Raw genomic sequence first — 20,668 nt, 5'->3', positions numbered from 1 at the left:
TCTAATAACCCCTTCGTTGACGAACTCTCATTTGATCGACTACTCATGGGGCCTGCCTTAGCACCAATCGAAAAGTCAAAATTTTGCTGCCCTCGGCACCAATCAAAGATTCAAAATTTTGCTGCTTTGCGACACCATTATATTTGCTTAATCAAAAGAGAACAAGTTAGTTCGACTTGTTTATTGACTAGTGCGCACATGTAGTGCCAATAGTAATTGAATCAACAGCAAAAGAAAGGTGAAAGTTAATTTTCTGTAAAACTCCTCTTTTCATGACATTATACAAAACAGATTCCTCCTTAACACAAATTTCTGCAAGAGGAAGAAGCTCCTTGCTTCAGATTTTTGAAAATGAATCATATCTCTTGTGAGTGCAAGCTCTGTTATAATGGTAGAGTTGCTCCTTCAGTGAACTGTAAGTCGTGACTTCCACAGTCTCTTTGCGGAAATGCCAAGTAATGCTGCATACGGCATACATCCATTCTCCCCTATCTGTCAAACTCGGATAGCACTTTGTGCACAAGGTTAGCCCTTTTAGTCATATATATGATTTTCTGTGCCACATCAAACTAATGTACTTTAGACACAAATTTGGATCTACCTCACCAATATTCTTTACAAGAACAAGTCCCATCTTTGAATCTGTGGAAACGAGTCCTGTCCCTCACAATAATCTCCCGCTCGTATATCTTTGATATGAGCTTAATCACAACGTGGCAATCCCCACATATTCTAAGATTCTTATTCACACTTATACAAGTTCTATCAGGTGTGCTAATCAAACCAAAAGCCACTGCTAGCTTCTCACTATGGTAACACAGTGCATTCTCCTTCTCCTCCGGTCCAATATCATGAAACACATAATTAGTTTCTGCCACATACCCGTATTCCCTAATCCTTAACAAGACCTCGTCAAGTTTCCAATAAATCTCCTCCCACTTCGGATTGTTCTTATCACCATTCATAAACTTGTATATCGTTCCACCAACCTCAATATAGCTAAAACCCGGTACCTTCTTTACATCCTGACCTTTCATCGCCTCCCTTACTCTTCTCACATCGTGCCACCTCCCTTGTGCTGCATAAAGATTGGATAGCAACACGAAATCCCCACAATGATTTGATCCCATTTCAACTAGCTTCTTGGACGCTATCTCTGCCATTTCCACATTACTATAAGTCTTGGAAGCCCCTAACAGAGTTTGCCATAAAACTGCATCAGGAACTGTAGGCGTTGACTGAACAATTTTATAAGCTTCATCCAACCGCCCAGCTCTTCCCAACAAGTCCACCATACTACCATAATGCTTTACATTCTTACTCACTCCATATCTATCCATGGCATCAAACAATTTCATCCCTTCCTCAACCATCCCCGCATGGTTACAAGCACATATCGCAGCTAAGTAACTCACACTATCCGGCTCAATCCCAGCTTGGCCCATTCTCTCAAAAAGCTCAAGTGCTTGCTCTCCATCTCCATACATCGCGAGTGCCATAATCATAGTATTCCACGTGACACGAGTCCTCAAGCATTTCATCTCATTAAACACCTCATAAGCTCTTCCAAGAATACCACATTTCCCATACATATCAATAACAGCATTACAAACAATCACATTTCCATCAAGATTCTTACTTTTAATATACTCGTGAACACGTTCCCCTTCTTTTTTCGCCCCCAACTGCGAACAAGCAGAAAGAACACCAAGCACAGTAACCTCATTCGGCTCCATATTAACATTTTCCTCTCTCATTTTCTTAAAAAGCAACAAAGCTTCACTTGGTCTATTCCCTTGAGCTAACCCAGCAATCAACGCGTTCCAACTCGCGATATCTCTCACACACATTTCATCAAACACCTTGCTTGCATCCCTTAAATCACCACATTTCGAGTACGCATCAAGCAAAGTCGTCCTCAACAAAACATCTGCACTAAACCCAAATCGAATCACGTGCCCATGAAGCTGCGGTGTTTCATAACGGGCCAATGCACGTGCACAAGCTTTAAGCGTAAAGGAACAAGTAAGAGCATCAGGCATGCAAGAATCACGCGCCATAGAGATATAAAATGTGATGGCATCAATGGGTTTGTGGCTTTGGGCAAGGCCGCGAATGATGGCGTTGTATTCGTTTTTGCAAGGGGAAGTGATGTGGCGGAAGATGTGGGCGGCGTAAAGGAGGTTGCCGAAGGGAGAGATGGCGCAGAAATCGAGGAATTTGGAGCGGGATGTGTAGAATTGGAATATGCCGGTGGTTATGAGATGGGCTTGGAGTTGCTTGAGTTGTGAAAAGGAAGTGCATTTTGAGAGTAATGAATCTACGTAGGCCATGCCATACGAATGTTGCTTGGGAGCACTTTTGAACGGGAACACTCGCGGTTCTTTTTTTCATGTAGTGAATTGACGAATATAGCCCTCATATTTCTGCCCAAGAACTAAAGAGTGATAAAATGAGGGTCATTTGGACTTGGGCAACTCGCAGGAATGTCCTTATTTTGGGGTGGTTTTAAATTTTTGTCCCTCATATTTAATATTTATCCTTCACCATCATGAGATTTGGGGTTCGAATCCCGGCTCAGTTAAAAAAAAAATCACAATGCAGATTTTTATAGCAAACTTAGGCCTATCTGAGCCAAAATTAGGCCTGCAGGCAGAATTTTGCTTGCCTGGCCAAAACTCTGCCTTAAGGCTTGCTTTCAAAATTCTGCCTTAAGGTAGAGTTTCGCAGGCAAAACTTTGCCTTGCGAATCCAATTTTATCTGGCGAATTTTTTTAAAATTTTTACCTGAGCAGGGGTTCGAATCCTGAAACTAAGAATTTTAGGCGAAGGGCAAAAATTAAAGATCAACCATTTAAGGGGCAAAAATTAAAGACCAGTACATTTGAAGGGCATTCCGCACAAAAAAATGTTTGGACTTCTGCTCATTTTGCGCTGGTCTTTAATTTTGCGCTTTAAGATTAATAACTTTTTTGCGGGCATGAGTTTATATTTGGGAAAATGACATAGGGTATCTATTTAAAACTCTTTATTACAAACATCACGATACTTTTCCTTATTTACTAAAAATTATTTAAAAAAAATGAGCGAAAATTTCATATATATTTTGTAAGAATTCTATTGCTATGTTTTGTAAACTGAAAAGTTTCATTATATTTTGTAAATACTTTTCTTATTATGTGTATATAGGTCATTCACCCTTTATATTTTTGTTTCATAATATTTCATAAATTATGTCCCGCGTCCTTAGAGAACTTACACCAGCTAAGCATAATTTTGATTTTGAAGAGCAAAATTTAAAGAACAGCCCATTTAAAGGGAAAAGTTTAAAGACCAACCCGTTTGAAGGGCAAACCGTGCAATTCCTTCATGAAATGAAACAAGTCGGGCAATTTGCACGATTGCCCCTATCTTAGAGTGGCCTTTAGTTTTTGCTCTTCAAATTGCTGGTCTTTAATTTTTGCCTTTCGACATTTTAAGAAATAAAAAAGTGGACGAAAACACCCTTCAAATTTCGGGTTCGAAGGTTTCATAGAAACTATGTTTATTCGCGCATTTTTTTGAAACAAGTCCGATTTAAGTGTCTTTGTTCATTTACAGGCTAGTTTACTATCTTTCCCCATAGTATGGTCTGGAGCAGTGTTTTAAAAGGCGGGGCGTTTTACACAGCACGGGGCGAGGCGTAAGCCCCGACACACAGGGCGTAAGTCCCATGGATCTATGGCTAGTATGTCTCATGTATATTCAATTTTATGATTTTATTACTAAAAAATAAACAAATGTAAAGTTTTCATTAAAATTCCGCAAATAAATCCAAATAAATCACCAATAATATAAAAAGAATTATTATTTGACAAATGTCACAGCACAAAAAATGATAATAGCCTAGATAATCTTTAAAATGAAATTTTCATTCACTTCATCATCAATCTCTAGATCTATTAGTCCTTCCCACCCTCAACTAATATTTGCACTGACTTTTATTTATATATTCAAAGAAGGAGAAGGGGCAAAAGCGTAAGAGCAATGACAAAAAAATGGATGAAGTTGCTTCAGGAATATAGTGCTATGAGATCTCTATCATATCAATTCAGGCTTAATCATCTAAAAAAACTATTTATGGCAGTGTTATTTTCTATGAGAGTTGCTTTCTTTATTTATATTTTTTAAGAAAATCACTACAACATGATAACATGATAACATAATGTATAAATATCATTACAATAATAATAAAAATCATAATTTATAGCAAAAATACTTTTAAAGCAATAAAAATTAAATTAACACCCGGGGCATACGCCTTTACACCCGGAACTTACACCTCAAATTCTAAGGCGTACGCTCTATAAATCTACGCCTTTTATTTGTGCCCCGGAACGTTTTTGATAGGCCCGCTCCGGGATTCGCCCCGAAAACGCCTCTGAAAACACTCTGGAGACCTACACAAGGAGAAATACGTGGACTTTGATGGTCATAAAGGTTTAAATAAGGGTCACATAATGAATCTCCAAAGAAGTCTATGAATCGTGCTGATGAACTTGTACTCAATTCGAGAGAATGATCATTAAATGTGGGAACTTAATGTAACTTTGGAAGTAGCTAAGAAAAGAAGTTGCATGCACAAAAGATGTAGGTTCTTCTTAATGCAAACTTCTTCTCTGTTCTGTCTTCACATTTTTCTTGTAATAATGATCTGTTATCTTTTACTGTGTTTATCTAATCATCAGATTTGACACTCAATATATAGGTGGAAGATAAAAAGTCATGTGAGTTTAACTTCGTCAAACACCTCATCATATCAAAAGTATCCTTGAGATGTTTTAATCCAAAACGGCCAAGCAATTGATTAAAACGGCCAAGCAATAATTGTTCTAAGTAGATTTTCTTCCCTTTCCCCCGTCCTTCTCCTTTGATCAAATATTTCAACATTAATTTAAATAGAAACCTTAATGTTGAAAAACTGATTAGATGAGTATTTCAAGCCAAAATGATATTCACTCACAAAATTTCAATTTCTTTTCCAACTGAGATCTTATACAAACACTCAATTTTAAATAGTTACGTACTATCAGAGGCAAAGTCAGGATTTTAAGCTTATGGATTCAGGACTCTAATGTTTTTAAATTATTGGGTTCTATATTAATAATTCGCACATGTTTAAAGAATTTTCTTAAGACAAATACAGGTTTGGACCAAAGTTACTGGATTTGGCCGAATCCGTAACCAATACATTGGCTCCGCGCCTGCGTATTACTCCTTCCGGTTCAAAAAGAGTATGCACTTAGCCTTTTTTTTTATTATTTATTCAAAAGAGTGTCCACTTACTAAATCAAGAATGAATTAATCATATTTTTTCATATTTGCCCCCTTCTTAAGTGCTAAGTGATTAAATCTCAATACCTATTTAATTAAGAATACTTTAGTTAAATTGCCTATTTTTTCTCTAAGAGTTATATTTTCTTTAAAAATGTAAAAATATTAAGTGAACATTCTTTTTGGTATAATTTTTCAACATCAATTGTATAAATTATCAAAAAGTTTATCCATTTAGCAAAAAACAAAACGAAAGAAGAAGAGAAATACAAGTTTCACAAAATCAAGGCTCGAGAAGTATCTAGACATTTCGAGTAGCCCCTACACGTCCCCATATAAATAAAGCAACTGCCATTTGTCTATCTTAACGCAGCTCTGTATACACGCAAAGCATATATCTTTTCTCAAATTTTCCCGTCTGTGTTCCCAAGCGAAACTCTATAACCATGAGGTATGATGTATCTTTTCTTCTTGGCGTTTCATTACCTTGTATGTACTGTTGGATGTGATCTCTGTTTTTTGCCTTTTTTGGTTCATCCATTGCGTTGAGTCATACTTAAAATATTTGTGTTTTTTCTTTTCTTCATCGTTTTACTCGAAATGCTTGAATTAAACCCTAGGGTTTGGGGTTTTGAGCATTTAAACTAGTACTACGGAGAGGAATTTGTATTTGAATTGTCTCACATCAAGATGTATGATCGTCCCTTCAACTTAGCATTTACTAGAAACTAATCTATTCCCATTTTTATCGGTATTACTCTGTTTTTTTTTTTTTCATTTCCTTAATTTAAATGGGAAACAGTTCACTTTGATAGTACCTCATTCTTGAAGTTAAAGGTGTGATTAGTTCACCCGTCACTATTGAGTAATTATAATGGGATTAATTAAATAAATCCTTTTGTTTTAGTTGAGTCTTCATGGTATATCATACTATTTCAACAACCATGGATATTTTTTTATGAAGAATTCTCTTTAGCTATTTAGTGATTGTTTCATCGGTTTAGCAAATGGAGAAGCGAAAAGACCCAAAGATTGACAATGGAACTAGACAAAATAAAAAGGCCCAAGCAAATACAAGGCATCTTTTCTTGATATGGATGGCATGTGGGTCTATTTGCGCATTAACAGTTTCACTGAAAATCATCCAGTTGTTTCTTAACTCTGGTCTTCTGTATGAGAATATATGGGTATCCTTTTGAATACAAAAGAAAACAAAGCACAAAACATGGAGCCCAAGCAAAGTGAGATATGGTCATTTTGCAGGATGTCTGAATTCATACCTCGCCCAAGCAAAATAAGATACGATCATTTTGCAGGATGTCTGAATTCACACCTAGGGAAATTCAACAAGTATAGCCGACTATGGCAAGAATATCCAGATCTTTACTTGGCATTTGTGTTTGAGGGAAGAATGATTTATTCTACTATCTTTGGGAGAGAGTGAATCAGATGTAGGCAACGTTTAACTTGTTTTGTTGTAAATATCTGATGATGAAGTTGGCGCCCCAAATTACACAAAATACTGGCTGGAACAAAGCAGGCCAGGAAGATGCGCTTTCCTAACCCTGTATATCTCCTGCCTTGAAATGTCAAACATTTTGCTTAAATAGTAGACACAAGTAGGACTTAAGATGTGAGCCTACAGCTTTTTCGGTGCTTGCAGCCGTTCTTGCTCGCTAACTTCTCCGCTACCCAACAAATGAACATTGATGCTTTGGCATCTCCACTAGGGATGGCAATAGGGCAGGGTGGGGCGGGTTAAGCCTTCCCCTGCTAAAGTTTTGCCCTGCCCTGCCCCGTTTAAGTCACTGCCCTATTAAGATCCCGCCCTGCCTTGCCCCGTTTAGCCCCGCACTACCCTGCCCTGTTTACGTTTTTTCCCTTCATTTTCCTATTATACAGTATTTTGTTATTTATTTTTTGCTTTTTATTTGAACTTTATGTATTAGAAATCTCAAGTTTATACAATATATGTCGTTCATCTTGAGTAAAACTATGTACATTAGTTGAATTTTTTTAACTGATGAGTTGTTCCACCTTCCTATTATTTTGTTGGATCTTTTAGTTTTTACAATTGATTTGATCTTTCCTTATAGTATTTATCATTATGTAGACTGACTTTTAAGGAATTACTTAAACCATCACTGCACTAGCATTAGATGGGACCAATAAATTTCCATGTCAAAAAGAGGGAAAAAAAATTAGCTATCTGGAACCATCACTGCACTATCGTGATTTCACTAAAATAATTCTAGTCAAATTATATTTTACCAAGGTTAAAGAAATAAAGCATACAAAAATCAACAGAATAAAAAAAAAAATCATAATCACCGTTTTCCTGCAAAGTTCCCACTTTTTTTGCTAAGTTTTGCACTTGAAATGCGACAAAAGTTTGTGAAACAACTAAACAAGTCTAAGCTCAGACCTGCCCTGTCCCATTAAGTTTTTTAAAAATAAGAGCTTTAACCCGGCCCGCCCTGCCTTGTTTAAGAATCGCCCTGCCCTGCCCCGCCCCGTTTAACCTTTGCCCTGCCCCACCCCGCCCTGCCCCGCCCTAATTTCCATCCCTAATCTCCACTACCCATGATCATCAGTCTTCACCAGCTGTTCAAACATGAAATTCGGTGGAGGAGTACCTCCTTGGCTTCATCTCATGGCTTTGCCCCTATCTCTAGTTGTTCTCTTATTGAACTGTGCACCTCATTCATTCCTAAATGCATATGGAGAGCTTGATGTGGTTCTTGGTTCAGAAGAAATAAATTTCTGCTTCTGGATTTAGCTATATAGCAAATCCGGACCTACTGTTACGAGTCATCATCCAATTTCTTACATCCTGAATATATTGGGATAGTTTGATGTAGATAAAAATGACAAAGGAGATAGTTATACATATGATAATTTGTTTGCTTATCTCCTAGAAATTTCCTGCTTTGCAATACATTTTGTGGCTTCTCGGACTGGCTATGCATTTCTGAAGTGTATCTGTCTGGAATTTTGCAACTTTTTGTAATTGGTCCTGTCACTTGTCTCTTGCTGGTTTTATCTTGATTGTGGTCGTGATTTTATGATTTAGTTGATATCCAATTTTTTTGTGCTTCTCTATCTCAGCCGACATCCTACCGTCAAGTGGGCCCAGAGGTCTGACAAGTTGTTTATCACGGTGGAGTTGCCGGATGCGAAGAATGTGAAGCTGAAACTGGAACCAGAAGGAAAATTCTTCTTTTCTGCAACTGCAGGAGCTGATAATGTACCATACGAAGTGGATCTTGATCTCTTTGATAAAATTAATGTTGATGTAAGTGAATCTCCCTCATCTGCAAATATTTTGGGCAAGAATCAACGTTAATCTTACTGTAAACTGATCATTCAGGAGAGCAAAACTAATTGTACTTCTAGACACATCGTGTATCTGGTGAAGAAGGCAGAAGACAAGTGGTGGAGTAGACTGATAAAACAGGAAGGTCTCCGTCCGGTGTTTTTGAAAGTTGACTGGGACAAATGGGTTGATGAAGATGAACAGGAGAGTAAGCGTAAGTATAATGTCACTAGGAAAATGCTTTACTGTTAATAATAACCTCTTGGTATATTTGCTAACCATGATACTAATATTTCAGCTGGGATGGATATGGATTTTGGGGACATGGACTTTTCGGTAAGCACCTCTAGAAATATTAATAGGCGATAGCATTTAGTTGCGTCTCTATTTATGCTGAAGTTTTAACATTACCCCTTTATTGTTCTCTCAGAAACTCAACATGGATGGAGGTCCTAGCGATTTTGATGCCGATGTGCCTGAGGGTAAGTCCTGCTTTGATCAGCAGCAACTGAGCGACTGCTGAATTCTCGGCTTGAAATCGTCTGCTCTCAACTTGTTGGGGAAGTTGTGTTTTGCATTTTTATCTAATATAAAATTGACATTGTTTCTGCAGGAGAGGATGACAGTGACACTGAAGAAATTGAGGTAGAAAATTCTGCAGATAGTGAATCTAAAGCAGCAGCGCCTGCAAGCACCGAACCCAAAGCAAAAGCTTGATGAATTTGTAAAAGCGGAACACTTTAACCTACTTGAGTTTTAGTGTAGTACTTTTAGTTGTGGTTAGAGCTGTAGTGCAGGAAATGTCGATGGTGAGCTTATGATATATTTGAAGGATGAGAAAGTGTTGGTGTGGTCATTGAATTTTTGTTGATCATATATACTCCGTTTGCATCGCCCTCCAACGTAATTATTTGTGTCTTTGGAAGGATTCTGTTTCGAAACGAAAACGAGGTGGAGGGGAATTAGTCTCTGTTTTTGATCGAGCTGAAAAACATCCTATGAATGTCCGGAAAAGGAGAAGAAAAAAAAAAGTATTGTTTTGCTAACGGTAGGAAGCATAAGGGAAAATGAACTCGAGCAGAAGTGGTTCACCTGTGACCACATTCGTAACCACATCTTTAGATTCCCCTAAATTAATAAATTGGTGGCTGCACCCTTTACTTTGGGTTCTTTAATTCGTAATCAATCAGTCACTTGTACTTCACTTAAAATAGATGGGTTTGGCATTTGTGTGGAATCGAGCACAAAGAATTGGATAACATAAATCACATTGAGGCCTCAACAAGAAGAAAACAATGAGAGCTCCCAAACAATGCAGTCTTTAGCAAGAGCTACACTACAATGCGATTTATAAATGACCTCCCTTTCACAGGCAAAAAGGTGGTTAACTATTTCGAAACAATCTAAGAAAATATGAACTGGTTTGGCATTATGGGCTTAAACCTTGGATAACTAGTACTATAATGACTAGTAGGATATAGAACTATATACTAGCTAGTGCAACGTTCAGTTTGCACCATAATTTATGGGAACCTAGCAAATTATTATGAAGACAAAACTTTGCTTCTAAAGTTAACAATCGTGCAAAGCAAAATCTTGTATCATTATTTATTGTATTGCTGTTTCTGCATTTTCGCAGAACAATTCTTATATCTTTATCAATAAGGTCTTTTGGCCACATTATTTTGGCCACAATGGCTCAAATGGACTAAATTTATATGACTATTTAGGTCAAATTTAATAATTTATGCTTACTTAATGTCATTTCTATCTTTTCTTCTCAAAGTTTATCTTAATTTAAAATTGTACAATAGAGGTTATGGTGATTTTTACATAAGTGTGGCCAAATTTAGGTCAAATTAGTGTGGCAATTTAGCAACTCTCTGATTTTTATATACAGCATAACAACCCTTGCATTATGATTCCAGCATTACTAGTCCTTTAGCTAAACGGCTCCTATATGAGAAGCCACTTTTTACAAATTTACCAGTTTCAAAAAATAATAAAACACTCTTGATTGTTTACTTCTTTTCAGGATGAAGTTTCTCCAATTTCCCCCCATTTTCTGCTCCCTTCTCTTTCCTTAATCTTTCCAACTAAATAATAAGTACTCGCGATAGTAGGTCCTTTTCCCAGTCATATGGGGTTGTCATGTAGTTGCACGTCATGTGTTCAATCATGCCTAGATTTTATTTAAGTGGAGAAGGGTAGAGGGGAGAAGGGTAGAGGGGCGGGCCTGTTATCCATCAAGTAACCTTGTGTATCCAACAAAAAAGTACAAATGGGAGTTTCATGTATCTATTCAGCCAGTGGATCAACAGGAAGAGACAACATTAACTTTGCCTAAATAAAGAGTAAAGTATCTCTGTTCTGGAAACAGGCAATTTTCTCCCAAAAGAAACTGTACTGTAGCATTCTGGAAACAGAAATCTCATACAAGAAACTGTGGCATTTTGCAGGTGAGGACAAGGAGATCTGTTTGTCTACCAGGATAAGAGCAGAACTGGTTCAGAATACTTTTTACCAAATTTTCTTGTAGATAGTCCGCAGGGACAAATCAAAGTTGAAGCCTAAGGTAGATCGAGATCTCAACATGAAATAAGCTATTACAAGATCTGTCACGTTCCAAAATACCCGCTAGACGTGATTGGCACCCAGCAAACACCACCCGCTAGGCGAACCATATATCATACTCTTAATCATTCACAAAAGCACTAAAAGAAAATAAGTGCAGGTCCAACAACGTTATTAATGATAAAAATGCGAAATAGTCGCCAACCAAATCCATAATCGATTTATGAAAATCAACCAACGCTAAGATAAAAAGAATCTCTAGCCCACATTCCACGCTAAGACCATGGAGCATCTAACAGAGTTACATGAGTTTGAGTGTCGGGCATGTAAACCCAAACTAAAAGAAATAACTAGAAATAAACTAGATAAAGCTGAAATGGCTGCCTCCACGAACAATGCGGTGGCTCACCTCAGCAACAGAATCCACTCACGAAGTCTTTAATTACCAGCCTCGTTCTCAACGACAGTATCTGCATGGACATGCAAGTAAGGAGTGAGTTATACATAAATATAACCCAGTAAGATCCTTAACCCGCCATTTCAAATACCCCTGGAACAAGTGTTAGAAAATACAAACACACAACACGCACAAAAATATTATGCACATGAATATATCATTATATAATAGCAACTAAGGTCCAAACCACTGTTTATCAAATATATTATATATCTCAACACAATTTACACTACGAACCGTCATAAGTGGCAGTTAAAGAATTAGTCAACACTATGAATCCACGACAACATACACAATGTGCCAAATATGTCAGGAAGCATACACAATGTTGAGGGAAGCAACACAATGCCCCAATATCATCAAGAAGCATACACAATGCCGAGGGAAGCATACATTGTCACGACCCAGCCCCGTGGGCCGCGATTGGTGCCCTACTTGGGCACCCAAACGGACATACAAACTAAATCATCATTTTTAAACAGAGTTGAGAATGAATATTATCTTGCGCGATTGCGCGTACAAAACATTATATCAAAATCAGAAGAGGCGGCGGAATATACATCACCGAACATATGCACATATATCAAAAAGCTGGCAAGGCTATCAAATATGTCAAAAGCCGACAAGGCTGTCAAATGGCACAACGGCCCAAAACGCATATACAAATGCACGCCGACAAGGCTGCCATAACGAATAGAGTCATGCAAACACATCCGTACAGAAGTAGGCACACACACCCACAAATACGTTTACAGACCTCTAAACAGACAAACCGAATCATATGGCGGGACAGGGCCCCGCCGTGCCCCTGAACAAATACATATATACATAGCGAACGAATATATACCAAAATGTGTGCTCTAAAATGAGAAGAGCACTCCAAACAGCAGAAGAGGGTGTCCTAAATTGGGTAGATCACCAAACTGTGCGTCTGTACCTGCGGGCATGAAACGCAGCCCCCCGAAGAAAGGGGGTCAGTACGAAATATGTACTGAGTATGCAAAGCAGAATATACAGAAAGCAAATCTGAGACATAAACGAAATGGAAGTACCAAACATAAGTGCAAATCCAACATATCAAAATTTGCTTACTTTCAAAAATATGTAAGTAATGCATAGGGTACAAAAGAATATGGTCGCCCACCCGTCGATGGCGCCATAACACAGCATAACACCAGAAAGTTTCAAATCTCCGTATCCCCGTCACATATCACATCACAACATAACGCCATACACAGCATAACACCAAATATAGGTGGAACCCGACCCTCTTTTGCGAGTAGCTCGGTGAACCATAAACACAGCATAACTCCGGAGTATATCAAAGTGCGCACGATAACAGAACCGGCCCGGGAACCGGCGAAAGATATAACAAAACGCACGAGCAGAGTCATGAGTAACCATATGCATAAAATCATTATCATAGACTCAAATATAAGTAAATGACCATACTTGAAATTCGAAATGATAATCATACCAAATTCTTTCAAAAGTCGTCCGAATTACATAAAGGAAAGTCGCGGGACCCACGGACGGGTATTGACCCGAGCCGGGCCTGCCTATGGAAAACATACTTATCATACGCCATACAAACTTCTACGAACATATCAAAGCAATCCGAGCCTTTCAGTGAAAGATATGGCGGTCACAAATTACGAAATTTCTTAAAGTGAAACTTTTTTATGCAAAGTTCGGAAAGCGATTATTTCAAAGACATAATGGTTCATATTTCATCAAATCATACATAAGAGTGCCAAGGAATATAAATAAGGATCATAACATGCTCGGATTTCGAATTTAGAATTTCCTCGAGGCTCGTGATATAGCCTATTAAAAACTAAGGCATGCCAAAAGAAAGAAGGGTTGCGCTTTACATACCTCGAACGCACTTCCAAGATAGCCAATCTAAAGCTAATCCAAATCTATGCCTCGGGCTCCCCAAGGTCTACAATTACGCCAACGAATACCAATCATTAGCTAAGGGCACTTAAGCCATTCATTCCAAACTAATCATTAAATTCTACAGAAAATTCGGCAGCACTTCCCCTGTAAATAGGCCATCCCGAGAATTTATCTCGCTCAAAATCAACAACAACCACCACAATAACTAACCTAGTAACATTGATAACCAATTCGAAAGGCAAAATAATAATAGTAACTCTCTTTTACATCATTCAACAACTTTCATAAATTCAACTCGACGACTTACCTTCAAGCCAACATCGATGCTTATATATTTAAATACTAACCCGAATCCATACCAACAATACTTAAAGACATTCTAAGCAATTCATACAACATTTCCAACAATCCAAAATTTTTCCCTTCCTTTCCACATAATGTAACTCTTCCATTCTAACTTCACACCATCCGACTAATATCAACATTTTTCCATATTCATTAACTAACTCAAGATTACCCAAACATATTTCAATAACATTTTAAACAATATCCAAGGATTCGAACCATTCCGCCCATTTCCATATTCCATTCGAAACTTCTACAATTGCAACGAAACTACCAAATCGCATTGTTTTCTTCCAAATTCATTAATAACAACCATAGTTCACATTTAGCATCTTACTTTCATAATTGCATAAAAATTATATAAAAATCACATAATTTCTCATAACAACATACAACCAATTTCAACACCAACTCAACTCGTTAACCCTTTATCTACGTCATCAATGTCACAACGACACCTCTAACAAGCTAAATAAATTTTAATTCACCATTCTCTTTCATTACTATGACTCACGGCCACACTCCTCTTCACACACCCACACGACCTCTATAAAGTTTCTAACCATTAATTTCCTTCATTCTCATCACATAACCCATGATAACAACAACAATAATCATATGAACATAATCATACCTTCAATCCTTTCAATTTAGCAAGGATAGCAATATGTCCATTGTCACACCCCATTTTAACCGGGTTGGATTTAAGGAGTATGACGTATTGGTGATTCCCATTTATTCTTTTGTTTTAAGGAGTCGCCACCTAATTAATTTACGGTGAATTAGGACACCTAATTGTTAACTAAGGTAAAGTTAAAACTAAACCTCCGTTAATAGTCTGCTTAACCAGTGTGATTCTAGGTAAGGGCTCTATATTATCCTAAAGGGAAGGGGTTAGGCATCCTTTAGAATCCGTTAACTTACGGTTATCCGACCAAACTTAGGTTAATTAATTTAGAGTAAATATAATGCTTAAATTTTAAAATGGTTCACAAATGTTGCTAAAGTTTTAGAAGGAAAATATTAGTGAAAATAAGGTTTACAGAAAATATAATATAAAAGAAAACTTTACATGCCATTTTTTAGAATAAGACTTATGAATGTCGCTTAGATTTTAAATGAAAATATTGTAAATGCTATTCATAATAAAACATGTAAAGGATTTCAAATAATAAGGATATTAAAAATAAGACTAGTAATTTGCATAAGAGGAGATTTCAAAATGCTATTTGAAATAAAAATTTATAAACATTGTTGAGGCTTTAAATAAGCATGCTAATAAACTTATAGAACAATGTGAATAATTTGTATCAAAGGAGATTTCATATGCTATAAAATTCGTAAATATTACTAATGCTTTAAATAAAATGTTATTTAGAATGAAATTTGTAGGAAAATATGATAATTTGCATAAAAGAGGAAAATTCAAACGCCGTTCAAAACAAATAAAATTTGGAAATGTTGCGAAAGACTTTAAATAATAATGCTATTAAAAAATAAGATTTTGCATGAAATAAAAATAGAAGAATACGCAGGTTGTGGAGTGTTTTAATAAATGCTTGGAACAAACTAAACGATGAAATATTAATTGACTTTGCATTTTTTAGAAGTATAAATAAAATTATGTATTATTAACTGCATTCGGCTAAACGCGTGCATAATTTAGATAATCTTAAAAGATGTTCACAAAATATTTTTTAGTTCTTTCCCTTAAACTAACTACCCATTCTCTAACCAAACCTACTAATTGATCCAGATTTATCTAAAACTAAAAAGTTAGTTTCCTAATACAAATCAATGAGCACAAAATAAAATGAAAGGGTAATAAATCAAATGGGCCAGCTGCTGCTGCTGTTGGGCTTTTAGCCCAGAATTTTTATTTGCTGCGGACAGAGCTGATGCGAGGGAGATTATGTCGGGTTTTAGCCCAACACCGAATGCGGAGGAAGACGAGTCCCTCGGACTCGTATGCGATGGTCATGCATAAAATGAAAGGAAGAGGATTAGTATATTATCAATGGATAAGGTTAAACGTAAAAATGCAAACTCAAAACAAATCAGCAAATTGTGTATATACTATGTATATTTAAGTGTACTTCATGTATACACATTCATAGCTGTTTTAAATAGAGGTATACCAGTAATTACGAAAATATGCATAACCCACAGAAATACACTTGCAACAACGCACAGAATTTAAACAGCATCAAATGATACTATAGACATGCACACAGGATCTGCTAATACATATTTATCCATGTGGAGATGCTCGGACTATAGATTAAGTATATTGGCAACGTATAACATATATCAAGCCTGAACATGGCATATTTGCGACGTGTAAAACACCTGTTGAACTCAGGAAGGATGCTTATAATATTCAGGCATATTTTCTAGTTCTCCTTTTTCTATTTCGAAGCTAAACACTGATGATTATAACAAACTATCACTATTGCCAGTAACTTATGATCCCATTCAACTGAAATCACAAATGGCCTCTTTTAACTTTACACAAATCACAAATTCATATATCATGCTAAGCGCTAATAATACAAGAACAAATTACGCGTTGCCAGCCAGTTTTTACTCCATCAGTTCTACTTCTTTATTCTACCATCAAGCAAAAAATGGAAAATAGCATTTCTCACACAAATAATAGACTGCCAGATACCAAAGTTTTAAATTTATCCAGGACATCAAGAAGGAGAAATATGCATTTAGCATGTTCATGCGACATTCAAAGAATGACTGCTATATGCAATGATGAAGAATAGGTTCAAATCCAACAGAGGAAAACCCAAGAGCATACTACTAAACACATTGACACTTAGGCAGATTTGAAAGCTTTGCACATGACTCATGGTGATTAAATTAACGAGCCTACAGCTCAGATTGACTTATGCCTAGACAACAAGTAAATCCAGTGATAGTCTAACAGGCCTATATTGGATAGAAATTCTTTACATATTTTAACCAACTTGTAATCTATCAATGAACCATGGACTAAATCACATTGGAATTCCTTTACCTGCTAACAACTGGGCCAGGTTTGGATCACTATGGTGGCAATAAGACACAGACCAATGCTTGATTTAAACTATTGTACAGTTAGTCAAAGTAACAAACTGCCTAAACCAAATTGAAATTATAAGAAATCAGCAATCTCCAATCGATCTCATACTTAAATCATTCATCCAATTGTCCAAACATGAAACCAAAACAAGTTCCAGGAAATAGGATGAAGCATAAATGAACCCAAACTATAACAGGCGTACTAGAAGTGTAAGATAAATTAAACACTAATCGGAAAACATTCGACGTCTTAAATTGAATTAAATTTATGGAGCGAGGATACATGATCAAGAATGAATTGCCATGAACACCAGTCAAATAAGATAATAAACAGCATCCAAACTCACATAAAATCCAATAATATACTTCAGGAGTAATCAGACAAAGCTAACGCCAAACTGAAAATTGGGCTATGTTAAAGTAATAATGCAATAGCAGCTGAGCTAACCTATAAGCAAATGGTATTACATTAAACTAAACAGAAACAGACTTATGATACAGAAACTACATAACAACTCTGAACTAATCCTTAGTTTTAATTATCGATCACAAGTATTAACAAACACATAACAAACGGAAAAATAAAATCAGTACACAAGACAAATTAAGACGAGTTCCTCTAAAACGCCAAACAGAGCACACACATATGTAGACCAGACTATGAGCAAAATGGTTTCAAGAGAAAAGGTTACCTTCTTCGGGCGCAGCGAAGTGAGGCGAGGGTTTCGATATCTACCTCGAACACCGCCGAACCCGAGCTTGCGATGCTCGGACTCACAGCAGCACCAAAGTAAACGAGAATAAAATTGGTTTGATATTTTGATTTGATAATAAAACAAAATTGAAATTGCTAATAGAACTCGTATTTTGGGGAATTATAGGCGACTAAAAGACTCATATTTTAGAGCTTTTTCGGGGTTTCAAAACTCGTTTCAGAACTTTGATTTTCAGAGCATTTCTTTTTTTGCGATTCGAAATCCCTATTTTTGTAGGGGATTTATGGGGATTCAAGAACTCATTTTTTTGAAAGGGGATTTCGGGTTCACCTCTGGTTTTGCAAGACAATTTTTGGGGGTTTTCCCAACCTGTCCTTTCAATGATTCAACTCCTCTCTCTTTATAGGTTTTATTTTTTGCTTTGTTTGAAGGAAGAGAGAAGGAGGAGCATGCGCCATCAACAGAAGGTGGAGGCGACAGTGAGATGAAGAGAGGAGCGGGTGGCGTGACGAAGTAGGGGAACATGACATGGTGGAGACGTAGAAGCGTGGGGTGACAGACGCGTGGGGGGACAAGGCGTGGTGGAGATGAAGCGGAGTGGAGGTAACGTGGGGGCGACGGTGAAGTCAGAGGTATGGTGGAGGTAACGTGACGAAGTGGGGGTGTCAGAGATGGCAGTGGGGCGTGGTGGTGTCAGGGGTGAGTGGAGATGAGGCGGAGTGGAGGTAACGTGGGAAGGTGGAAATTAGAGGCGTGGGGGGACAAGGCGTCAGAGGTAGAAGAAGAATGTGAGGGGCGTGTGCGATGGAGGGAGAAATGGTGGGTGGCGATGAGAAGTGAGGAGATGGTGGTGTAGAGGTGGTGGCGATGGAGAAGTGAGGAGATGGTGGTGTAGAGGTGGTGGCGATGGAGGCGGAGACGCGGAGGTGAGGAGGAAGGGGGAAGAGAAGAGACGAAGAAGAAAGGGCAGCGGCGGAAAAAATGGAAAATGAGGGGAACCCTAAAAGGGTTTCCCTTATTTTGGGTGAAAACGGATCGGACCCGGTCCATTTGTGGACTGGGTTGATTTTTAGACCCGGTATTAAAAGAATGGGCTAATAAATTTAAACATGGACTGGTCTAAAAATTGAGTAAAAAAATATGGTCTAGTCCAAAAAATATTAGGAGTTAATCGGACTTTGATTTGGGGTCCGGTAAGTCAAAATACGGACCGAGTGCAAGAAATAGTTTGGCTTCTAAATTTGAATAAGAGACCTATTTAAATAACTTGTGTTAAAATATTGTTCGACATAAAATATGCAATCATTAATGCTCAGATAAAAAATGGCGTTGTAATAGCCGTGCAATAATATTTCAAAAAATCCACAGTAAGATAAATACTATTATTTAATTATGCAAAGATAAATGCGATGTGTGTGCATAAGCTGGTAAAATGCCGAAATGATAAAAATTGTGAATTATAATAATAGTAATAAATAATGAATTATAATAATAGTAATAAATAATGATAATGATAATAATAATAATAATAATAATAATAATAATAATAATAATAATAATAAATGCGGTAATAGTAATAAGAATAATTGATAGAATAATGTAATAGCGGTATTGATAAGGGCTAATAATTATAGTAAACATAATATATATATTTTTTATTTTTCCAAAAATATTAGAAGCGCAAATAGGTATTTCGGAGGAGAGACGGGACAAAATTGGGTGTCAACAACTTGTCCCTCTTTGCCCGGTAATGATGAAAAGAGTTGTCGGGCAAAGACGTTGACTCAGTAGCCTATTTTGTCCCGGCTAAAGGAAACTTGAGAGGATTCTGACCGGACTCCGGTCTCTGAGTTGCCTACATATCTCGGGCTATACGAGAATCAGGTCGAGTGTAGTTCTGGGACAATTACGACACTTGAACCCCAATTGGCGCGAAACTTGCAAAATATTGTCTCAGTGCTGAATTATGATAACACTGGGTATTGTGATAGAAACTTGAGAATTCTGAAAATTGAATTGTTGGAACGCAAGAGAATACTTGTAATTAGAGACGAGTGTTCGAGGTAGATCTTTGACCCGTGTCGGGAAGTCTGATTATCCTTCCCGACAACTTGCCCCAGTTCGCTGCCGAAGAAATAGTTCCACGATTTGATGTGTGATGCCAACTTGATGTTGTCAAAAGCCACCAGCTAAAAACAATTGTTAGCAATAAAGAAATATATGTAAATAAGGCAGGGTTGGAGAAGTTACACTTGCAACCCCTGCTTCGAAAGTTGAATCCACATTCGGAGGTGATGCCCGAACTGAAATATAAGATACCCGCATTCGGAGGTGGGTGCCTGAACTTGAAATATAAGATACCCGCATTCGGAGGTGGGCGCCTGAACTTGAAACATAAGATACCCGCATTCGGAGGTGGGCGCCTGAACTTGAAATATAAGATACCCGCATTCGGAGGTGGGCGCCTGTACTAAAATATAAGATACCCGCATTCGGAGGTGGGTGCCTGAACTTGAAATATAAGATACCCGCATTCGGAGGTGGGTGCCTGAACTGAACATTGAAATACCCGCATTCTAAGGTGGGCGCCTAAATTGAAAATTGGCATACCCGCATTCTAAGGTGGGTGCCTAATTTGAACATTGAAATACCCGCATTCTAAGGTGGGTGCCTGAATTGAACATTGAAATACCCGCATTCTAAGGTGGGTGCCTGAATTGAACATTGAAATACCCGCATTCTAAGGTGGGTGCCTGGATTGAAATTGACATACCCGCATTCTAAGGTGGGTGCCTAATTTGAACATTGAAATACCCGCATTCTAAGGTGGGTGCCTGAATTGAACATTGAAATACCCGCATTCTAAGGTGGGTGCCTGAATTGAACATTGAAATACCCGCATTCTAAGGTGGGTGCCTGAATTGAACATTGAAATACCCGCATTCTAAGGTGGGTGCCTAAATTGAACATTGA

The 20,668-nt window shown here is 37.5% G+C and overlaps 2 protein-coding genes across 6 annotated transcripts in view; one reads left to right on the top strand and one right to left on the bottom strand.

Annotated features, from left to right (window-relative positions):
- Positions 1-127: 127 nt before the first annotated feature.
- Positions 128-2,402, bottom strand: LOC132627410 (pentatricopeptide repeat-containing protein At1g34160). Its single transcript, XM_060342750.1, has one exon. It carries the CDS (start codon positions 2,331-2,333, stop codon positions 603-605), a length of 1,731 nt encoding a protein of 576 aa, XP_060198733.1. The 5' UTR covers positions 2,334-2,402; the 3' UTR covers positions 128-602.
- A 3,158-nt stretch (positions 2,403-5,560) lies between these two features.
- The window catches only part of LOC132627407 (uncharacterized), a 45,770-nt gene continuing 30,662 nt past the window's right edge, over positions 5,561-20,668 (top strand). For 2 of the 5 annotated variants that reach the window (XM_060342749.1, XM_060342744.1), the window contains exons 1-2: positions 5,568-5,764; positions 8,422-8,608. In XM_060342749.1, the coding sequence (XP_060198732.1) occupies positions 5,760-5,764; positions 8,422-8,608 (192 nt within the window). In that variant the 5' untranslated portion in view covers positions 5,568-5,759. Of the gene's footprint in view, positions 5,765-8,421; positions 8,609-20,668 lie in introns of all 5 variants that reach the window. The other 3 variants (XM_060342747.1, XM_060342748.1, XM_060342745.1) reach the window with 3 other exon arrangements.

This window comes from Lycium barbarum, chromosome 2 (assembly GCF_019175385.1).
Source record: "Lycium barbarum isolate Lr01 chromosome 2, ASM1917538v2, whole genome shotgun sequence".
NCBI classification, from domain to species: Eukaryota; Viridiplantae; Streptophyta; class Magnoliopsida; order Solanales; family Solanaceae; genus Lycium; species Lycium barbarum.
This window is presented reverse-complemented; position numbering and strand designations above follow the sequence as displayed.

Bases quoted from the DNA above. Each gene is read 5' to 3' on its own strand.
- LOC132627410 (XM_060342750.1), bottom strand. From the start codon at position 2,333: ATGGCCTACGTAGATTCATTACTCTCAAAATGCACTTCCTTTTCACAA.